At 39.4% G+C, this 21,339-nt stretch overlaps 1 protein-coding gene across 12 annotated transcripts in view; it reads right to left on the bottom strand.

Moving 5' to 3' along the window:
• The window catches only part of LOC111564002 (inositol polyphosphate-4-phosphatase type I A-like), a 59,618-nt gene that overhangs the window by 9,982 nt on the left and 28,297 nt on the right, over positions 1 to 21,339 (bottom strand). For 2 of the 12 annotated variants that reach the window (XM_055008225.1, XM_055008220.1), the window contains exons 11-25: positions 19,257 to 19,361; positions 19,059 to 19,167; positions 18,787 to 18,804; positions 16,212 to 16,398; positions 15,489 to 15,704; positions 14,304 to 14,445; positions 13,189 to 13,338; positions 11,336 to 11,368; positions 8,542 to 8,714; positions 7,220 to 7,343; positions 7,067 to 7,134; positions 5,753 to 5,952; positions 5,568 to 5,665; positions 4,412 to 4,524; positions 4,036 to 4,190 (exon numbers count right to left, since the gene is read on the bottom strand). In XM_055008225.1, coding sequence (XP_054864200.1) covers positions 4,036 to 4,190; positions 4,412 to 4,524; positions 5,568 to 5,665; positions 5,753 to 5,952; positions 7,067 to 7,134; positions 7,220 to 7,343; positions 8,542 to 8,714; positions 11,336 to 11,368; positions 13,189 to 13,338; positions 14,304 to 14,445; positions 15,489 to 15,704; positions 16,212 to 16,398; positions 18,787 to 18,804; positions 19,059 to 19,167; positions 19,257 to 19,361 — 1,891 coding nt within the window. Of the gene's footprint in view, positions 1 to 11; positions 1,557 to 4,035; positions 4,191 to 4,411; positions 4,525 to 5,567; positions 5,666 to 5,752; positions 5,953 to 7,066; positions 7,135 to 7,219; positions 7,344 to 8,541; positions 8,715 to 11,335; positions 11,369 to 13,188; positions 13,339 to 14,303; positions 14,446 to 15,488; positions 15,705 to 16,211; positions 16,399 to 18,786; positions 18,805 to 19,058; positions 19,168 to 19,256; positions 19,362 to 21,339 lie in introns of those variants that run through there. The other 10 variants (XM_055008231.1, XM_055008221.1, XM_055008230.1 and 7 more) reach the window with 8 other exon arrangements.

The raw sequence follows: 21,339 nt of genomic DNA, 5'->3' as shown, positions 1-21,339 counted from the left end.
CGAGTCACGGGTGGGAGGAGGAGGAAGATGGAGGAGGAAGATGGAGGAGGAGATGTGGGGGCAGGTCGGAGGAGGAAAACAAGGCGGGAGTGGGAGTAAAGATGACGAAAAGTGATGGACGGGAAAGGAGAGAGCAAATTCAAGGAAGAAAAAAAAGGCAAGATGAGGAAGGAGACGGGCAGCGAGTGTAGCAGCGAAGCCAAAAGAAACAGATGGTGTGTACGTGTGCATGCAAGGAGGTGAAATCAACATGAGATACAGGCGAAAAATCACCACGACAGCGAGGACGCCACGATGTCAGAGAGAGGTTTTAATGGGGTGACGTCGAAATAATATTGCACAAAAGTATAAATCAAATGGAAATGAATCAACCAGAATAAAAAAAAACCCAGCATACAAACAGAAATGTCACGGGAAACAGAGGAGGAGGAAAAAAGAGAAAGAGAAGAGAGAAACAAATTAAGAGAGATGTTCTTTCTGAGGGAAAGAAGAAAATACAGCAATGGCTCTCCATGTTTATCAACTCTAAGACATGGGGTGAAGACGGAGGAGGACAGACGTGGAAATAAACACCCTTTATGTGAAGGATTTTAAAGTCTACTGTGTGTATGCATGCAGACACTTAACCCTCTGAAAACCAAAATCCAGACAAAGGCGTGCTATCTTTAAAAAAATGCAACACTTATGGGCCAGAAACTGTAAAAACAGGAAAAAATGTTGGATTTTCAAGTTTTTGGCAGTGAAATTAACCAAATCTGATCATATTTTTATCAGAATCACTTTACTCAAAGTGTCTTTTTTAAGAATTTACCACAAATAAAGTGGTTTCTTTCATAAGATTCTGTAAAAAAATGAAAATTCTGTGCTTCCTCATTCAACTGTATCACTCGGCTGTGACCAGTAGTAAAATTTTGAGACTTTTCAGGTGAGTGTTTAAAGTAAGTTGGAAGATACATTCAGCACGGTGAAACATCTTTGCAGAGTTGATGTGCAGAAGAGTATGAAAATGTTTGTGGAGGTTGGAAAAATGTAAATAATGGTAAAATATCAGTAACGTGCAGACTTGTGGAAACTTTTGGGCACTTGGAGAAATCCAAGAAATAGTAAAAACAGAAATAATCGTCACGTTTTCAGCTTTACCATTAGTCCCGGTTCTACTGGAAAAACTGAACCAAATCCAAGCTAAAAATCGAGACATTTTCATTAAAAATCACATTATTCTACGTCTTATTGCAAAATTTGAAAAATAAACTGTTCTTAAGAAAACTGTGAAGCCAAAACTTGAATTTCTTTATGCTTTATGGCAATTTTTAAGTTCTGATTGTGCTGTTTCCACAGAGGTACAGGACTTTCCATTGCAGCAAGAAGAAAACTGCTTGGAGTTCAGAGGGTTAGAGTGTATTTAAAGGGTGTTTTGTCCATTTGAAACATGGATAAACGGGGGGAAAAAGGAGGATAATGAAGGGGAAATTCAGAGGGGAGGGGAACGGTATCTCTGAGCTTTTTCTAACATGCATCTCAAATCAAACTCTAAAAGCAGTTCTCATGCTCGTCGGCTGGTGAGGCAGAGGGGAGGACAAAGGGAGGAGATGTGAGGAGAAGAGAAGAGGTGAAGAGACATCGTATCATGCCATATCTGTGGGACTTTATTGCACAGGCGTGATTACATCTCGCAGCAACAGAAATATCCACAACATGACAAAACAAAGCTTCTTTCTTTTTCTGACACAAACAGCTTCTGCTCGACACAAACACAGAGTTGCTGCAAGTTTTAAAGAGGCATTGACTGCTCTCTAGCGGGAAATCCCATTTATACAAGGATCAATGTCAATAAACGCTCTGTTTGGGAAGATAAACTCCCAGAAGACCTCAGTTCTATTGTCACCGTGTCTCCTGTCCTTATGATCTTGTTTCTGGTGGCTGATATCTCTCTAGAAATCACTAACCTTGTTTTTTGAAGCATTTTGGGCATAAAACCTGTCAGAAATGTTTTTAAGATGATGACTGATGATTCTTGTCATTGTCGATGAATCAATGAGCTCTTTTGTTAGAAAATGGTGAAAAAACTTGATTTCTGTTCTCCAAAAAATGTCTTGTTTTGTCTACAGCCCAAAGAGATTCAGTTTACTGTCATAGAGGAGAAAAAACCTTGAAAATATTCACATTTAAGAAGCTGCAATGAGAGAATTTAGGTTGATTCTTGCCAAAAATTGCTCAAGCTGGTTAGCGAAATAGTTGGCCATTAATTTATAGTTGACAACATGAGGAGAATTTAGCTATATCTATATATACAGCTTTAAACAATTGTTTCAGCTGTTTCAGTTCTTGTTATTTCCTAATGTTCATAATACTATTGTCTGTTTCTCTCTTTTTTTGCAGCACATCAAACATCCAACAAGAAAGACTGAACCAAACTAAAAAGTGAACAGAGGATGTGTTTGTAATCTTTCCTGCATTTCTGTCTTCTGCAGGCGGACGTTACTTGAAAGTGAATGTAGAAAACGTGGAGGAATGAGAGAGAATAAAAGGTGGCATTGATGGCAGGTGAAGTGCTTTAATCATAAAATAAAAAGAAAAAAACTCAGAGACAAGACAACAGAGACGGACAAGACAAGCAGACAGACGTTCAGACAAACCGACAAGCATCCGTCCATGACAAGCATCGAAGGAGGACTCTGAATATCGGTTGGGAAACTTTCTTCTCCAGAAAACGACACTTAAGAGCGGTGCAAATTTGAGCCTTTTAGATCGAACTCCACAACATTCAGCGTCCTCTCTGAGGTCAACTCCAGTTTGTTTTGCAGACAAAGCAAGTGGTCGTTTTTCAAATCACATGTGGGCAAAACACACATTTGAATTCAACCAAAACACTGTTTTCCTTCTCAACTTCTGTTCTTTATTGATTTTACAGACACGGTGCAACATTTGAAGCATCAGGGTGTTGATACAGTCGCTCAATTTGACCTGGATTTATCTCCATTTATTTTAATATCAACCAGAGAAAGCATGTGGTTAATTAAAGCTGCAACTTCCTGCTTTTTTTGATAATTGGCTGGTATAATTTGCTTTAACTTAATACCTATTCAAAGCCATTTCGTTGCACTTTAAAGCATATCTGATTTTTTTTTGCAGAGAGAAATTTTTGTTTCATTTTTTAATCATCTCATTATAAAGTTTGACTTTTCAGGGAGGCAAAAAGGCTTTTTGTTTGCTAACCTGACACACTAAAACATGCGAACATGAACACAATAGGCGTATTTGAGAAGAAAGATCTCATTAATGCTCATGAAATGTGCCAGTTACACCCAAAACCTGCCAGCAGGTTACAATGGGATGGTTTAGTTTTTGAAAATTGCCTAAATTGCACAAATTGCACCTTCGGAACACATTTCTGCACCTCCTTATGTCATTTGCACATCCAAGCACATTCTCATTTGCACATTTCTGTATCACTCTTCTATATTCTGTTGACTTTTTTATATTATATTTTATATATTTGTATCTTATTTCTTTTTATTTTATTAATTTTACCTTGACTTTATACCCTAATGTTCTGTGTTGTCTTATCGTTTACCACTTCATTGAATATCCATGCTGCGGTAACAACTTCATTTCCCTCTGAGGACTTATAAAGTCAAAAGTTAAAAGTTAGTATTTTAGTCGATGAGCAGCATTAAAAGTGCGCCGAATTAGTTCCTGGTTGTGTTGAACCCATGGATGAAAAAGTTTTTATCACTGAATTATTGGGATGCTGAGGAAAACTTCAAAATGTGACGGTTCTGCAGCACGTTTTTCTTTGATTTCTAAACAGATTTGTTGGTGTTAAATGTCTGTTTGCTCAAAGCTGTGCTGATTTTTAACTCAGTTTCAGCTCATGTTGTACCTTTGTCTTTGGTAGGTAAAAACAGCATCTAGAAGGATTCATTTCCTCCACATAAAATGATCACTGAGGCTCTGATTGGCTAATTATTTTTTTTTGCCCAGGTGTGATTTGCAGTTGTGCGTTTTCATTCAGGCGCTGTGAGGGCGTCCTACCTGCGCATGCAGTCGAGGGCCTGCGTGAAAACCTGCGGCGCCATGCCGTGTTCGTGCTGCAGGATCAGGCACTGCTCCAACGTCACCGACATGGCCGTGCGGTCTTTGGCGCTTTTGCAGCTGGTGAAGCGAACGCCGTTCAGCCGCCGACAGATCTGAGACGGAGATAAAATAATATCATACGTTACTTCAATGTTCTCCATGTGGCTCAGATTTAAACCTGTATTATTATGAGTGATATGATTTGGCACATTTTTTTAAGGAAACACATCAAGATTCGACTCCAACTGTTCCTAATTTAGAGTTAAAAGCAGTAGTTTTGCCATCAGTTGAAGTTTGAGTGAAATTCTGTCAGATATCAGAGCAGAAGCTTCACCTCGGCAGCCTGCCAGAGGATGTCCACGTTCTTGTTTTTCCTGGCGTTGACGTTCTGCCCCAGAAACCTCAGCAGCTCAGGAAGACACGTCTGAGAGCGAGACCTCGGGAGGCCTGAATGTAGGTGAGATAAAGACAGGAGTCAGAACAGCTGGAAACATCATGAAAACATCTGATAAAGATGCACTGAATACACAGTTTGATACAAACTTTAACTGGCTTCCAACAGAGTAAATGCATTTTCCTCTCGAAATGATAAATGATTTCAGCTGCAGTTGGTGAAGCTTTAGTTTTTCTTTGGAGGTTCTGGATCCTCCGAATGATCCCTAATATATCCGACAGGTTCTCAGATGACGAATTAGAGAGGAAAGAACAAAAGTTTGCTGTACAGTTTCTTTATGTTTCAGACTTTGGTTAATCTTCAAGAAACCCAAAAAGGAGGCAATGGCTTTGCAAGGCAGCGTATCGCAAAAAAATTGCCAAAATGATTTATTTATCAAAAGCAAGAATTGAAACAAAAAGAACTGTTGCATTTTCAACTTTTTGACAATACCTGAATACTTGAGTCTTTTAAATCATGTGTGACGTGCAGTTTGTTTTGGAATACAATAACTAAATATGAGCCAAAATTCCATTAAAATCATTTCATTGTAAATGTCACATTTAAAAATGTGCCAATAATAAATCATTTACTCTCACTAAATTCTGTAAAACCTAAAAAATTCTGTGCTCTTCATCACAACCAAGAAGCCATTAGTGACTCAGCTATGATCAACACAAAAGTTTTTCAACCACAGGGAAAAATTTGGGGATCAAAATTGACATTTAAAAAAAAAAATTAAAAAGATTGTATTCAATATTACAAAAGTAACTTTGTGCAAAAAAATCTATGTAAAAATGCTTCTTAAAAGAGCATTTCCTATTTTAGTGACAGAAGTTTTGCACAAATATGGACCAAAGTGCCAAAAATGAACACTGTGTTAAGAGGCAACCCAGATTCTCACAGAAAACTGACCCAGTTTTCGGGCAGAGGAACAAAGAAAAACTGCTTCAGTTCAGAGGGTTAAACTTACATTTAATCTTCTCACTCTTTGTTATTACCTCATTCTAGTGTAAGTTAGTTTTCTTGCCCTGTCATAGGTGCAGGTCGTACTTACAGTCCTCAGGCAGGACTTCTTTGAACTGTTCGTAGTAGGAGTTTAATCTGGAGAGACTCTCTGAGTTGATGATCTCCTGCAGGGACGTATCTCCAAACCTGAAACCCACGCAGAGAAAAGCAAGTTTTACCAACACTGACGTCTCTGCTGCTATTAAACGTCAGTGTCCTGCTGATTTCACTCACTTCTCCGCCAGCGTTTGCTGCTCGTTGATGCCGACGTTGAAGTGAACCGGCTGAACCCTCAGCAGCATGCCGCTCTGGATCTCACGAGGCAGAGCGTCGAACATGGTTTCTGGCAGCGGGATGCGGACGTTGAAGCCGTCGCGGTTCCCCGTGATGATGGGCAGCATGTCGGGGGCGGAGCTGCCGGTCGCCTGGGTGACCTGAGAACGGTGTTCAGCGAATGATTTTGTATCTGTTTAATGCTGGCATCTGCATCTATTGTCTCTTAGCAGTTTAAATGAAGGGATTTAAAAGCAGAGTGGTCTGACCTGCAAGTAATCCAAACTGAGTTTTATATCATTTCTGTCTATGCTATGGTCTAGATTTAGTGACAACCCAAAATACAGCGTTACAGTGACGATTCGAATGTTCGACCATTCTGGAAAACACAAAATTTCGAACCAATTTTTCTCAAAAACTAAATAAAACAGTTAGGCCACTCTGCTTCCAAATCCTTCAAATAAACATGAGTCTTTCCTCTTCTTTTGTTTTGGAGGAAAACTGGAATAGCTGAACTATAATGAAAGCCAAACACTAAAAAATATCATAAAGACAGACATGTTTAATCAAGACGGACTCATGAAAAGCTGGAAGAAGTGGAGGGAAGTGTTTCTGCTTGTTAAAAACACAGCACACAACCACACAAAACAACAAAAAACACCACTATTTCATTGATATTTTTGTCTATACAGATGCACACAAAGAGATGCACTCAAATTGCTAGTTTGATTCGACCGGCAGATGTTTAGCTGTTTGTTTAGGTGATCTTTCTGTTTCCTCTTTCAGTTTTGTGAAGTCTTACAGTCTGATTTTTCAGCTCATTGCTCAATTCTTTTCCACATGGAGCCATGATATAGATGTATAGTCTGTACAGTCAGTATCATCTGTTTAAAGTATTTCTTTCTTATTGTTCGTAAGAGAAAATACTCAACTGTTTAACTTCTTTGCACTTTTTAAATTTATTTTTCAAGCCACCTTACATTGTGTTGTTTACATAGTGTCCATACTGTATTTATTCATTTCTCCTCCTTGTACATATTGTTAATATTATAACTATTTTATTATTGTTGTATTAATATTACTCTGATTATTTGCTAAATATGTTTGCTGTAACAACGTGAAATTCCCCTGGCGTGGGGAGCAATAAAGGTTTATCTTAACTTAGAAATAATGCAGTTATTGAGATTTTGCTTTACGGTGCAGCCTACCACATGTAAATATCAACTCATAGATGTATAAACATTGTAAATGAAGCCACTCAGGAGTTTTTTCTACCTTAAAGGTGACGTTACGTAGATCCATGATGCCGACGCTCATATCCTCCAACATGGCGAGTTCCTCTCCTACAAACATACAGTCAGTTACTGTCCAGCGGAAGTAAAACCCCTGATAGAGCTGAATGTAAACAATCTGAGGGTGTTTTAGTACCGTAGGTGCTGAGCAGCGACTCGAACTGAGCCAGCAGGCCGATGGTGTAGAGCTGTCGCAGGAATCCGTTGTCACGGAGACAGTTCCTCAGTTTGATGATGAAGCCGCAGACGAGAGCGGTGAGCTGCAAAAACACATCAGCATGAACATCAGATCATAACAGGCTGTTTGTGTTCGAGCAGCAGTCACAGCTTTCAGTCAGTACGTTCAGACTTTTTAAGGCTTTTTAGAACATAACTTAGAATCTGTTTCAGTCATTTCAGTCACATAGTAAAGAAAAATGACGACAGATAAAACAGCGTGGTTTTAATTATTGCTATGTCACGTTTTTGCAGCAGTTTCATTAGTTTAAGTAATTAAATTCAGTCAAATCAAGCCATGGTTATTCAGATATCATATTAAAACAACAGTTTGAAGGCCTGCAGGTGCCTTAAAACAACAAAAATGTATTTTTAGTCTTATTAAGCACCGATATGACAGTTTATTTACAATGTTGATAATATATATTTTTAATCTGATGCATTAATTCAACTTACACTCTAGCAAACAAGGAAAATCATGAAATATGAAGGCTTGATCACAAGAGCTGAACCCCAAAACCCACTGGCAGGTTTGAAAATGTTTGATTTTTTCAAAAAAGAGCCAAAGTTAAGCCATTTATCAGAGCCGGAAACTGTAAAAACTGAAAAGAATTGTCAGATTTATAATTTTCTGATTGTCCTGGAGCATCCCTGACACACCATGTTGTCAGTAGAATTAACTAAATGAAAGCCAAAAATCTCTTATGTCTCTGTTTTTAAAAACAAAACTATATGACTGACTCTTTTGTAGTCGAACTAAAACACAAAGATCATCATTTTCTAATAGCATACGATAAAGAAAAGCATGAGAAACCTGACATTTGAGCCGGTGGAACACAGGAATATTTATTATTTATGTCTAGAAAATTATCAGTCTTGTGCTTTATTTGCTTTCCAGTTTTCTTCTATTAGAGTTCACCTGTTATGTTTGTCTGCCACTATTGTTTTTAACTCAGAGGTTGTGGAAACCTGCTGTCGACTGAATCGACTGTTTCTGCCAAAACCACAACAATACGAGGATCTAAAAATACCAAAGAAAGAATCTACATCCTCTTTTTAACTTTGGCCCAGAGAGCTGAACCGTCTCTCTCACAGCCGAGTAGGAGTTTGATCTCGTTTTTAACCTGCTGCTTTCACTTCACTCCAGAGTCTAACTCATAAAAACACAGTAAAGTTGGTAACATTTACAGATCTGTGGTGGTTTCTGAGTCACTCTACACTCGTGTAAATGTGAAGTCTGACCGTCTGGCAGAAGACGACGTCGCGGCGGTACTGCAGCGACACGTCCATGGCGATGGTGGGAGCGCTGTCCTGCATCAACAGGAACACCATCGACTTCTTGGCCTTGTCACTCATCATGGTGACGCACTCGGTCAGCGTGGTGAGGAGGGGATACAGCGCCTCGCTCCACTCGCCTGGTAACGCAAATATACACAACAACACGTCAGGTCGGTTCGATCACAAGGCAGCAACATTTTTAACACAATCAGCAGCCAGAAAAACTTGAAGACTCCTTAAACAAATCTTCCGTGAAGTCGAGAACGTGATAAAAATGTGAAATTAATGTCTGAGAATTCAGCAAAATTCACTTTATTTGACACAAACTTTAAAAATTCACCAAAAATACAGTTTTCATTCAACTTGATTCTGAAGGAAAGAGGGAAAGAAAACAAGTAGAGAATAAAGAAAGGAAGCAAAAATAGAAAAGGAGGAAAGCAGGAAACAAGAAAGGAAAAAAGAAAAGAAGGAATGAAAGAAGGGAAAAGGGCAGAAAGAAGGAGGCAAATGAGGAAGGAACAAGGAACAATAAAGGAGGGAATGAAACTACAAAACAAGACGAAAATAAGAAAGAAAAGAAGGAAGGAAACAAGGTGGGATGAATAGAAAGGATGAAACTATAAAGGAAACAAGGAAGGAAGGAAGGAAGAAAAAGCAGAGGAAAGAATGAGACAAGTAAGGAAAGAAGTAAACAAGGTAGCTAGATAGGAAGTAAAAGCGTGAAGCAGGAAGCAAGGAAGGCAAAAGGGAAGGAAGGAAGGAAGGAAGGCAAAAGGGAAGGAAGGAAGGAAGGAAGGAAAAGGAATGAAATGAGGAAATAAGGAAGGAAAGGGGAAGTAAGGAAGTAAGGAAAGGACACAAAGAAGGGTGAAGAAGAAAGAAACAAAGAAGTAAAAACACAAGGAAGGAATGAAGGAAGGAAGGAAACTAAGAAACAAGGAAGTAAAGAAGTGAGGAAAGATTAACGTGTTGAAGTTCAAAGGGTCAAATATCTCCTTGAAAATCATTAAAACTGGAATAAAACTGGATTCAAGAGGACTTTTGGACTTTTTCAGACAAACAGAAAACAGATGAACAGAAACAACAGGAAGCAGAAGCGACGACAGAAACCAAACCTATCAGACTGAAGCTCCAGGATGTCAGATTTATTACATCATCACCTGATCACAACTATTACATCATCACCTGAGCTAGGTTTTCATTAGTGAATAAGGTTACACGTAAAATCCCTGGTTGAGCTCAACAGGAAGAGGCGACGTTAATGTTCACTTCAGTTTGGACTCATTAAAAGAAATTAATATTCAGAGTTGTGAAGGAAACTCAGGATCACACAAGTTACATGCTGGTTATCTAAGACTGACTGATGGAAGGAAAGAAAGAAGAAAGGAAAGAAAGGAAGAATGAAGGTAGAAAAGAAGGAAGGAAGGAAGGAAGGAAGGAAGGAAGGAAGGAACACAGATGGAAGGAAGGAAGGACGGAAGGAAAGCAGGAAGGAAGGAAGGAAGGAAGGAAAAGGAAACAAGAAAAGAAGGAAGGAAGGAAGGAAGGAAGGAACACAGACGGAAGGAAGGAAGGACGGAAGGAAAGAAGGAAGGAAGGAAGGAAGGAAGGAAAAGGAAACAAGAAAAGAAGGAAGGAAGGAAGGAACACAGACGGAAGGAAGGAAGGACGGAAGGAAAGCAGGAAGGAAGGAAGGAAGGAAGGAAAAGGAAACAAGAAAAGAAGGAAGGAAGGTAGAAAAGAAAGAAGGAAGGAAAAGGAAACAAGAAGGAAGAAAACAAAGAAGGAAGGAAGGAAGGAAGGAAGGAACACAGATGGAAGGAAGGAAGGAATGAAGGAAGGAAGGAACACAGATGGAAGGAAGGAAGGAAAGGATGAATGAAGGAAGGAAAAAGGAAACAAGAAAAGAAGGAAGGATGAAAACAATGAAAGAAGGAAAAGGAAACAAGAAGGAAGAAAACAAAGAAGGAAGGAAGGAAGGAAGGAACACAGATGGAAGGAAGGAAGGAATGAAGGAAGGAAGGAACACAGATGGAAGGAAGGAAGGAAAGGATGAATGAAGGAAGGAAAAAGGAAACAAGAAAAGAAGGAAGGATGAAAACAATGAAAGAAGGAAAAGAGGGAAAGAACGATCAATTGAAAAAAGGTAGGAAGGAAACAAGGAAAGATGTAACAATGGAAGAAATAAAACAGGAAACGGAAAAACGAAGGAGGGAAAAAGGAAAGAAGGAAGGAAGGAAGGAAGGAAACAAGGTTACAAAGTGAGTTCTGACTTGTTATTGGTGGTTTCAGGGCTTTTCTGACCTCTGAACTGATCCAACCTGAAACTCCATCTCACATATTGAGGATAAAGTTGACTCAGAGTCCAAACTGACTGATTTTGATCAACAGACATCTCAAAACACTCGTCTAGTCCATACTTTAGTTGGGTGTTTACGGCTCAAGGATCTAAATGTGAAACGTTTGTTTTAATAATTAATTTATAACGGTGATAAATCGACTGGTTGAAGTGTACAGATGATTTGAGACTCTCTTACTTCTGTAGCTGCATATTTAAAACTTGCAGGATTTGTAGATGCCAAGAAGTCATGCTCAAACCAATACTGGTCGAGAGTTCATTCTTTAATAACAAGAACTAAACTAGCGGTACACGCAGCTTTCTAATAAATAAAGTCGAACATGATTATCTATGCAGTCATCGTCCTGGAGAGGAAGGTGAGGAGAGAGGAGGAGCCTGGGGGGAGGAGGCAGCTCTTACCTGGATACGCCTCCTCAGCAGCGGGGCTCCCATCTGGAAGAGGGGACGAAGGTGCAACATGCACGATTAGCCACAGGGGGCAGCAGAGACACACAGAAAACACTGCAGACCGGGGTCAAAATAGACCTAAAAACAGCATTCAGTGGAACTTAGAATGCTTTTTAAAAAAGTCTTTTTGCTTAATGCAAAAACACTGATGTAAGTCTGCTAATTAAAAAATCTGTGGTCACAAAGCAAATAAAGTTTAACCCAAAATGAACAGTTTTAAATGCAAAGGGTTCTAAAATAGACGACCAAAATGCAAGATTTGCACTTTTCACAAGGCATGTTAAAACTAATGAACCCTCTGAACCTCAAAATCTGCCTGCAATTACACTGTCATAGTAACTATCTATAAAAACAGAAAGAATTATCAATTTTCAACTTTTAGACGCTCGAACTACTCATCTGCGACCAAATCAAAACATTCCATCAAAATAACTTAATTCCACCAAAAATAAACCACATCCCGTAACCAGATTCTATAAAAAACTAAAAATTCTGCACTCCCGGCCGCAACTAGGAAGCCATTAGTGACTCGGCTCATATCAACAGTTATGCAGCAAAAATTCTGAGCTTTCTGGTACAGTTTTTGATTTTTACAGGTAAAGTCTCTAATGTTTTGTACTTAATTGATTTATTTCACCTAAACACATGTGATCTTACTTTTTTAATAGTTGTTTTCATTACAGCCACATAAAAAAATGCAGAAAAATTTATATCTTCAATAATAGTGACACTCTGAGTTCATTACTTCAGGCCCCACAGCACTTTAAACCCTGACAATAGACATAATATTAACATCAAAATCAGTTTATTCTACATGTCTACTTGAAAAAAATGCACAAAAAGGAATATTGGTTCTAATCAGATTCTGTTAAAGACAAAAAATTCTGAGCTCCTCATTGCAACTGAAAAAACATGACTGACTCAGCTGTGATCAACAGTCACATGACAAAAATTCTGAGTCTTCAAGAGACGACAAAAGAGGCAGAGAGGAAAATCAAACATACTGCATCAATAAAATAAATGCAGCATGGTTTAAAAATAGGACACAGAGGAGCAAGCTGTTGGAAGATACATTCAGCATGGTGAAACATCTTTCCAATTTGTAGGGGCTGAAAAAAATATAATAAAAAGAAGAGTAAATATTTCAAATCTAAAGTAAATATCGAGTGCACATGGAGTCACCATTTCTTTCCAGTGTATTATTTGTGAAAACTTTGAAAAAAGTTGCACAAGTTATTTCAAAGTTTTAGTTTAAGTGATCAAATTTATGGAATTATAACTGTTCTATTGTATAAAAGACATGTTTAAGTTCTCTCTACTTCTAGTCATGGTTGTTCTGTTTCCATAGAGGTACAGGAGTTTATATTGTAGTGAAAAATCAGCCCACAGTGAGTACAAATGTGATAGGAACAAGAAATGTCTAAAACTGCTTGGAGCTCAGAGGGTTGATTGAGTCTAAGCAGCCATCAGGAACTTTAAAAGTTCTTTTTTTGTACATCTTCTTCTTTAGTAAACTTGAGTTTGGACAGACATTTGACCCCGGTCCAGCACAACATGTACAAAATCTCAGATACGGCTGCTAGCCGAAGGACCGGCGCAGCTCAAAGCTACAATAACACTGCAACATGTAGGGAAAAGACAAAAACTGCACACAAAACAAAACATTGACACCCTTAAAGACGGATAATTCAACAAAACCTGCCCCAGTTTGGGTAAAAAACTCTTCTCAGTAAAGGAAAGCTGAATATGACGTGAGAGCAGTGATGGAAGAAGAAGAGGAAGAAGCAGCAGAGAAATGAACGTACAGGTTTCAGGGCTGGGAGGACGTGCAGAGGAGGAGGAGGATGGAGGTGGTGGTTCTGATGATGATGATGATGATGATGGTGGTGGTAATGATGGAGAATCCTCCGACATGCTTCCTGGGTTGATCCAGAAAGCTCGTCTTTTCCCATCACCTTTTCACAGCCATAGAAGAGTCAATTCATACTTCACTAAATGAGTGTACAAATCGCCTATTTAGCGAATTATATTTAAATTAATATATAAATTTGGTTCATCTTTTTATCAATTACCGGCCTGTGAAAGCTGATTTTAGCTAGTTTCTTGTGTTTTCATCATCCTCAAGCAAGCAAAAAGAAACCCAGATAGCTGAAAAAATGAATGTTTTCATCTAATGTGACCATAAATTGCAAATAATAATTACTACAAGGCCATTCAATGAAAAATCTGAACTTTAGTATGATTAATAAAAGCCATGCAGAGTTACAGGACCTTCAAGTACATAGCTGTGGGTCCAGATTTTACACTTTTTAATCACTTTTTCCTTCCATTTCTGAGGCTCATAACTTAAAAACATAAAAACCCGCTCAAAATTATCCAAGGTCTATCTGAAATGAGTTAAAATTGAACCAAAATGACCAAAAAAGTGTCTAAAATTACGTCGAAATTCTCCAGAATGACAAAAGACTTATTGGTGCTCTGGGTGTGTTTTTGTTTTCTGATAATTCACCAGAGAAAACTTTAAAAAGTGCTTTCTGGGTAACTTTCAAGGCTTATATCAGCAAGTATGATAGGTGTTTGGTCAGAACAAGTTCGAGACAATGAAAGGATCTTTTTTTTTTTTAACCTACATTTGATAACAGGATCATCTTCTGGAAAAGATTCCTTCTGCTACAGAACGGTCTTCTGAAATAAACTGACCTTTAACCACCTCTATGTACTTGAAAATAATCATAGTATGAAGGTGAATCTTTGCATGGCTTCATTAAATATAGTAAAGTAATTGTAACAATACAGTGATTTCACCTTTCAGTAAACAATCGCCTGCTGAAACATGAATTAAATTACGCTGCTGACAGAGAACAGAATCAAAACAAACCCAGGAAGCCTCTTTAGTCCGCCCTATATGCGAGTGTGTTACCTTTCTTGGTGCTGCCGCCCTGCAGGTCACTCTGGGAACTGTCCTGACTGCCAACACTGGGCCTCCTCTCTTTCTGAAGCAGCTTGTCGACTCGCTGGATGATGCACTCCAGAGATTTGTCCACATTTAACCAAACCTTCTCCTGAAAACACAAGTTTAAAGTACAGATTTTTTTGTTTTGTATTATAAAACTTGACATGGTGTTTGAAATTAATGTTGTTGTTTTTTTAATTTGACAAAATTACACAAATCACTAGAGCCAGAAACTAAAAAAGTGGAAAGAATCATCAGATTTTCTACTCTGCGATGGTCTTTGAACTACTCATCTGTTTCATTCTATTAAATTTAACTAAATCTAAGCTCACAAATCACTGAGAAAAACAACCAAATCTGAGCTAAAATAACTTTCTCTATATTATCGAGTCCACTTCATATCTCCCATTTAAAAATTTGCCAAAGATAAAGCACTTGCTCCAACCAAATTCTGTAAAAAACAGATAATTTTGCACTTATTGGCAGAACTGTAAAGCTATGTTAGTCAGCTATGACCGACAGTCTTGTGACAAAAATTCTGTGACCTTTCGGTTGAACTGCAGGCTGTATTTACAAGGAGCAAGTAGGAGACAAGTATAGAAACAAATCAAACATGTAAATATGTGTGGTGTGGTGAATCACTATTTTTACAGTTTTGGCAACATTTCTGAGTTCTCTCTTCTTCTTTACGGTTGTTCCGTTTTCCATAGAGGTGCAGGACTTTATACTGCAGTGAAAAATGAGCGAACAGTGAGGAAAAATGTGAGAGGAACAAAAGAAAACAACCACAACAACCACATTTATCATCTCAATGCTATTGAGATGATAAAAAAATTGCAGTAAAATAGGCGGGTGCAAAGCTATTTAGGAAATTAGAGCAGTGAAAAAAAAAGATCTGAGCTGGAGGCGAGAGAGGATGCACAAGTTACTAGATGAATCACGAGTGAGATTTATGAACTTCATTACATAACTGCAGACTCTTGTGTCAAGCTGCCCGGGGATACGGAGGAAAAACACTGCAGATTTAGACTAACGACTGTAATAATGAACATAATAGTGTCACTTTAACCCTGTATTGACTTTAGGATTGGCACACTTTAACTAAGCTGATCTGTAATTAAAAAATGCCCTGTTCTGTTGATTTCAACTCACCCACTCCTCTTCATGCCAGTCCACATGAAGCGAAGATCGGCTGTTGGAACCGCTCCACTTGGCCAGCAGTGTGTCCTGGTCGTTGCGGAGGACTACCTGTTCGGACTCGGCGGAAGGAGACGCTTTCGAGGCGATGTACTCGGGCCGTGCTGCGTTCAGGGCCTGAATGGCCGAAGCCAGCAGCTTGCAGTCGCACACCGTCACCAGCTGACGAGTCTGAAATGGAGACAAGAAGGTATTATAACAAACCTGATGAGAAATGTCGGTGTTTTCATTGTTAACCCTTAGATGCACGAGTGATTGGACCCTACACTCTTCCATAAGTGGGTCAAAAATGACCCGTATAAGAATTCTCATGGGTTTTTATGCCATTTCTGTCATTTTGGTTAAGAATAATCATTAGGGTCCAAACACTACGAAGTGGCGTGAGGAACCTATTGGAATGCAAGTGGTCATTTTGAATTATGATTTATATTTTGGACAATTTTGTGTCATTTTTGGGCATTTTTAAAAAGCACAGGCGAACCCAAAAAGAGCTGAAATTTGTCCAGGATGTACACCAGACATGGGCGATCAAACGTTTTCAAAGTTCTCCACAAACATCTGAGGACGTGGAAACGGTTCTGCTTCTACTTTGTCTATCAAAGCCCTTTGTAAACCCTTGTTATTAAAGGTACTATCTAAATAAAGTTATTAATACTGTTTCCAAACTGTTTTTATTACCTTATCAGCCAGAATAGCGAGCGTCCTCTCCAGTCCGCTGGCCGATCGGTCTTTGGCGGCTCGTGAAAGCCTCTCGGCGTAGTAGCTGACCTGAGTCTTGAGCGTGTTGATGTGGGCGATGATCTCTTTGGCTCGGACGATGTCCTGTGGGATGTAGACGATGGACTGCGAGCTGGAGAGGGCGCTGCTGCAGGAAACAAAGAACCATTTGTATCCGAGCTTATGGCACTCTCTTATATTTGCATATTTATCGTGTAAAGAGTTAGCTAGCAAGTTTTGAATTGCTTCCTTAACTAATAGGCGGCAAACATTATCAATCAATTATCAATTAATTGTTAACAGGATGAGGTTTTCCCAATTGTTATACAGTTACTTCAGAGTAAGGGTATTTGACACTACTTGGTCATTGAACTTCTGTCCCTGATGACTTCAGCTCCTTTTTAAATATGTGAGCTCTGGTCAGACTCTATTAACTGCCACAGAAGTCTTTGTCATCGAGCCCCCTTACTAGCAAAACCCCCACAATGCTCTCTGCTTATGAGGCAGAACTGCCTGTAGACGGTCTCCTCTGGTCGCTACAGGATCACACGGTAAAGGTATAAAGTGCAGAAGACATGCTAATGATGTTAATATTAATCACAACACATGACATTCGTAGCAAAAGTGGCTTGTTAGATTAGCAACTTAGCAGTTTGTGTGCTGGCCTAGTTGTCTCTGGAGTGTTTTAAGTATGTGAACTGGCAGGAACTTTTTAACTGCCACAGAAGTTTTTGTCATGGTGCCCGTTGCTAGCTAAACCCGCGAAATGCTCTCTGCTTGCGAACATGAACTGCTGAATGCCTCCTGGGGTTGCTACAGGGGTAAACAGGAAACAAATGAAGTACAGTGAACATGCTAATAGAGTTATTTTTACCCATGATGCATGACATTTGCTGCAAAAGTTGCTAGTTACATTAGTGACTTCGTGCTACCCTAGTTGACTCCACTTGTTTTAAGTATTTGCTCTCCAGCCAGAATGCATTATCCATAACAGAAGTCTTTGTCATGGTGCCCCTTCACCAGCTAAACCCCAACAACGCATCAAATCATGAACTGTGACCACCTCCTTTGGTCGCTTCAATATTAAACGGTAAGACACTTCACCTGGTGGAACAAGCAGGTACTACAGCTAGTCTAAAAGGTATTTTCTGACATACCTTTTTCTCGTCAGCTGCCTTATTGGTTAATATATTTTTAATTGTTTAAATAATTGTCTGCAATTGACCAATAATCATGAACATCCCTGTTGTGTCTCAAAGGAACGGTTTCAAAAACAAATGGACTAATGCTACTTTCCTTTATAGGTTATTTAAATAGAGCTTTGTTAATTTTACAGACATTTACACACATAAATAGTGTTTGCATGCACATGCCTTTCTTGACAGTCCTAATCAGTAGCCGTGTTTCCATATAATTTTCAAGCAAATTTGAAGTGAAGTTTTGACACATCGCAAAAATAACAGAAGGAAAAAGTGAGCTAGATTTGCTTCCATCAACTGCTTCGCTTTCAAATGCTAGCTAATAAACGAGATTGCATTGTGTCAGATAGGGTCGCTGTAAGCTACATGGCAGCAATAAACAGAGTAGAAAAGGTTGGAGGTTGCAAACCGGAATCTAAACTTTGAAGAAAAAGTAGAAACAAACAAACTTTGTTCATCAACTACAGAAAAATGGAGCAAAGTCTTCAGGGATTATTTTTAAGTTTGGAAAGTTGTGGTGATTTATTCATGATTGCTGGTATCGGGACGTGTTGGATGCTGTCCAAAGACGAAGACATTGAAAGAAAACAGCTAATCAGTCAAGAGCTAAATGTTTGCTACGTAAGAACTTAGTCAATGAAGGTGTTTCTATCTCCCATGAAAATCAGCGAGTGGAAACATGTTTTTGCGGGAATGTTTTTTAAAAATTTTACCTGGAAATAAGCATAAAAAGACATTATGTAAACACGGCTAGTGGCTCAGGGAAGACAACATGAAACTGACTTGGATAAACACTGAGGACTATGATACCGTTCACTTCACATATTCACTCAAGAATTTAGGAAATTTGAAGCTTTATTGCCAACATTTTAGTTTTCCAGGTGAAGATATATGCTTTAACAAGATTAAAGCACAGACTGAATTCACAAAATGAGCGGTATTTCGACAGACTGTGTTACAAAATGTGTGCTTTGTTTAAGACAACATATATTTGACTCACTTTCAAACTATTCTTACTATTAATATAAGTTGTGTGATCTTGTGTTTGCAAATCACACTAAAACTTCCCAATGGCTCATCTGCAACACTAAACACATCTTTGCACTTTTAAACTTTATTTTTATTTTTTCTGTTAAAAAAAAATTTTTTCACCGTTGTATATATTGTAAATAAAGCTGCTGTAACAACGTAAATTTCCCCTGGAGTGGGGAGAAATAAAGAACTTTATCTTATCTTTATCTTAAAACTATTGAAAATTTAAAGCACGGTGACAGTAGTTTTTTGTGGTGATTCAAGGCAAACAGAATGAAAACAAGCAAAGCAGTGCAACAACTCACCATTCCTCCTCATATATGCTGATCGAGAAAGTAACAAAAACAAAATTAAGAGGAAGCCACAGAACTGAACCGCAGAATAAATGCAGAAATTGAAGAAACAATGCAGTCATTTTATGTCAAAATCAAAGCATTCGAACCATCTGAACCAACAAAATCAAATCATGAATGAAGCAAAAAACAAAATTCAAGACCAGAGCAGAGATCACTGAGGAGATAAACATGCTTTTTTTTAAAATTGTATTTTGCCGTTTCATGGTTAGATTTGAACTTACTGTTTCTTTGCCTCCTCAAACTTCTGGATGAGCTTCCTTAATCCGCTGTTTTTGAAGCCCTGACAGTGAGCAGCCGGAGCGCCGATTGTCACCACATCATAGGTGTGCTCTAGAGAATTGATTCAAGAGATGTTTGGAATGAAGTATTAGTGAGTTTGTGCAGAAAAATTGCGATAAAATTACATGCTGGCATCTCACCGAAGCCCAGCTCATCCTGCACCCTCATCCTCTGGACGTGGAGGTTGGTCGGCATGAACTCCAGCTTCCTCTCTGCCTTCAGGTTGCTGGCTTTGAATGACGGACCTGAGCAGAGAGCAACGGCCTTTATTTTAACCTTCACATGACATTTTTCATTCACTGTCGGCTCATTTTTCCGAAAGTCCTGCACCTCTGTGGAGAAGGAAGACCATGAAGAAGTGGAATCAGCATGTACAACATTTTCCAAGTGCCCACAAGTGTTACCAAAACTGGAAGAAAAAAAGAATTGTGGCTCTACGTGCAATAGATATTTTTACCATTTGCCTTTTTCTACCGCTACAAACTTCTGCACATCAGCTGTAAAAAGAAGTTTCACCATGCTGAACGTCAGTATCTATCAAAAGTGGTCCAAGGAAGGAACAGTGGTGAACCAGCGACAGGGTCATGGGCGGCCAAGACTCATTGATGTTCGTGGGGTGGAAGGCTGGCCTGTGTGGTCCGATCCAACACACGAGCTACTGTTGCTCGTCAGGGTGTCCATGCTGACTACTGTGCACTGCTGAAAGCACCAACAATGAACACCTGAGCATCAAAACTGGACCATGGAGCAATGGAAGAATGTGGCCTGGTCTGATGAATTACGTTTTCTTCTACATTGTGTAGATGGCCGCTTACCTGGGGAGCACATAGCACCAGGATGCACTATAGGCACCTACTCGGCTCGACTCTACTCGACTCGGTTTAGGTCGTTTTCCATTACAATTGAGTACCATCTCATTGTGGGTAGAGTCACAAAACACTCACCATCTGCGAACATGGTCTTGACTAATGCAGCGGCGGTATCAAGGCCACTCTCCTTCCTGTTGCTTGCCTGTTGGTGCCTGTAAATGGCGTCCGTTTGGCTCAACCACTTCCAACACCTGTTTGACCCACTCCGGCCGTTGTGGTCCTTGCTGGACTGATAGTCACTTTTGAGGTTTTTCAGCTTCTCCCGACACTGCTTCATTGTCCTACTGTATCCATGGGCGCTATCCGCTCGGAGACCTCCTAATATATTTTCTCGTTGCGAGTCACAGTGTCCAGCTCCCTCTGTATTCTTTGATCTGCCACCAAAGACAGAAAAGTCTCGACCTCCACATTCGTCCACAGTACAGGCCTCGTGTGTCGTTACTCCCTTGTCCAATCAGTGGCCTGCACTCTGTAGACATCACATTATTGGCTCGACTCAGCTCGCTTGGAACCCTGGCCGAGTAGGTACTAAAATAGTACCTGGTACCAGGTACTACATCCTAATGGAAAACCTCACAAATCGAGTGGAGTCGAGCCGAGTAAGTGCCAGTGGAAAAGCACCATATAGGAAGGAGGCAAGTCGGCAGAGTCAGTGTGACGCTTTGGGCAATGTTCTGCTGGGAACCTTGAATCCTACCATCCATGTTGATGTTACCTTTGACACGTACCACGTACCTAAGCATAGCTGCAGATCATGTACACCCGCTCATGAAAACGGTAGTCCCTTATGGCTGTGATCTCTTTCAGCTGGATAATGCAACGTGCCACAAACCAAAAATGGCTCAGGAATGGCTTCAGGTTCACAACAATCAGTTTGAAGTGTTGACTTGGCCTCACAATTTCCCAGATCTCAATCTAGTCGAGCATCTGTGGGATGAACTGGACAAAAAAGTCTGATCCATGAGGGCTCACCTCACAACTTCCAGGACTTAAAGGATCTGCTGCTAACATCTTGGTGCCAGATACTGTAGATACTGTATCTGTGGTCAAAGGTGTTTTGTGGCATAATAGAGACCTTTGAAGCTGGGTGTAACCACACTGTAAAAAATACATCCAATAAAACAACAACTGTGAAAATTAGGTCGCAAAGGACCCAGAAAAACAAATACATGAAAAATCAGTGAAATAACGTAATGTGCAAAAACTCTCAAATAAAACATCTGTAAAATAACTGAATAGGGGAAATCTGTGAAGTCACAGTAAATTGTTGATAAAATATTACAGTAAAACCTGTTCGATGTTTTACAGTGACACATGTTTTTACAACATGACAGGTGATCACAGAACAGGTCTA

This window comes from Amphiprion ocellaris, chromosome 24, assembly GCF_022539595.1.
Source record: "Amphiprion ocellaris isolate individual 3 ecotype Okinawa chromosome 24, ASM2253959v1, whole genome shotgun sequence".
NCBI lineage: Eukaryota > Metazoa > Chordata > Actinopteri > Pomacentridae > Amphiprion > Amphiprion ocellaris.
Note: the sequence above shows the minus strand (reverse complement) of the source record. Positions and strands in the feature narration are given on the sequence as shown.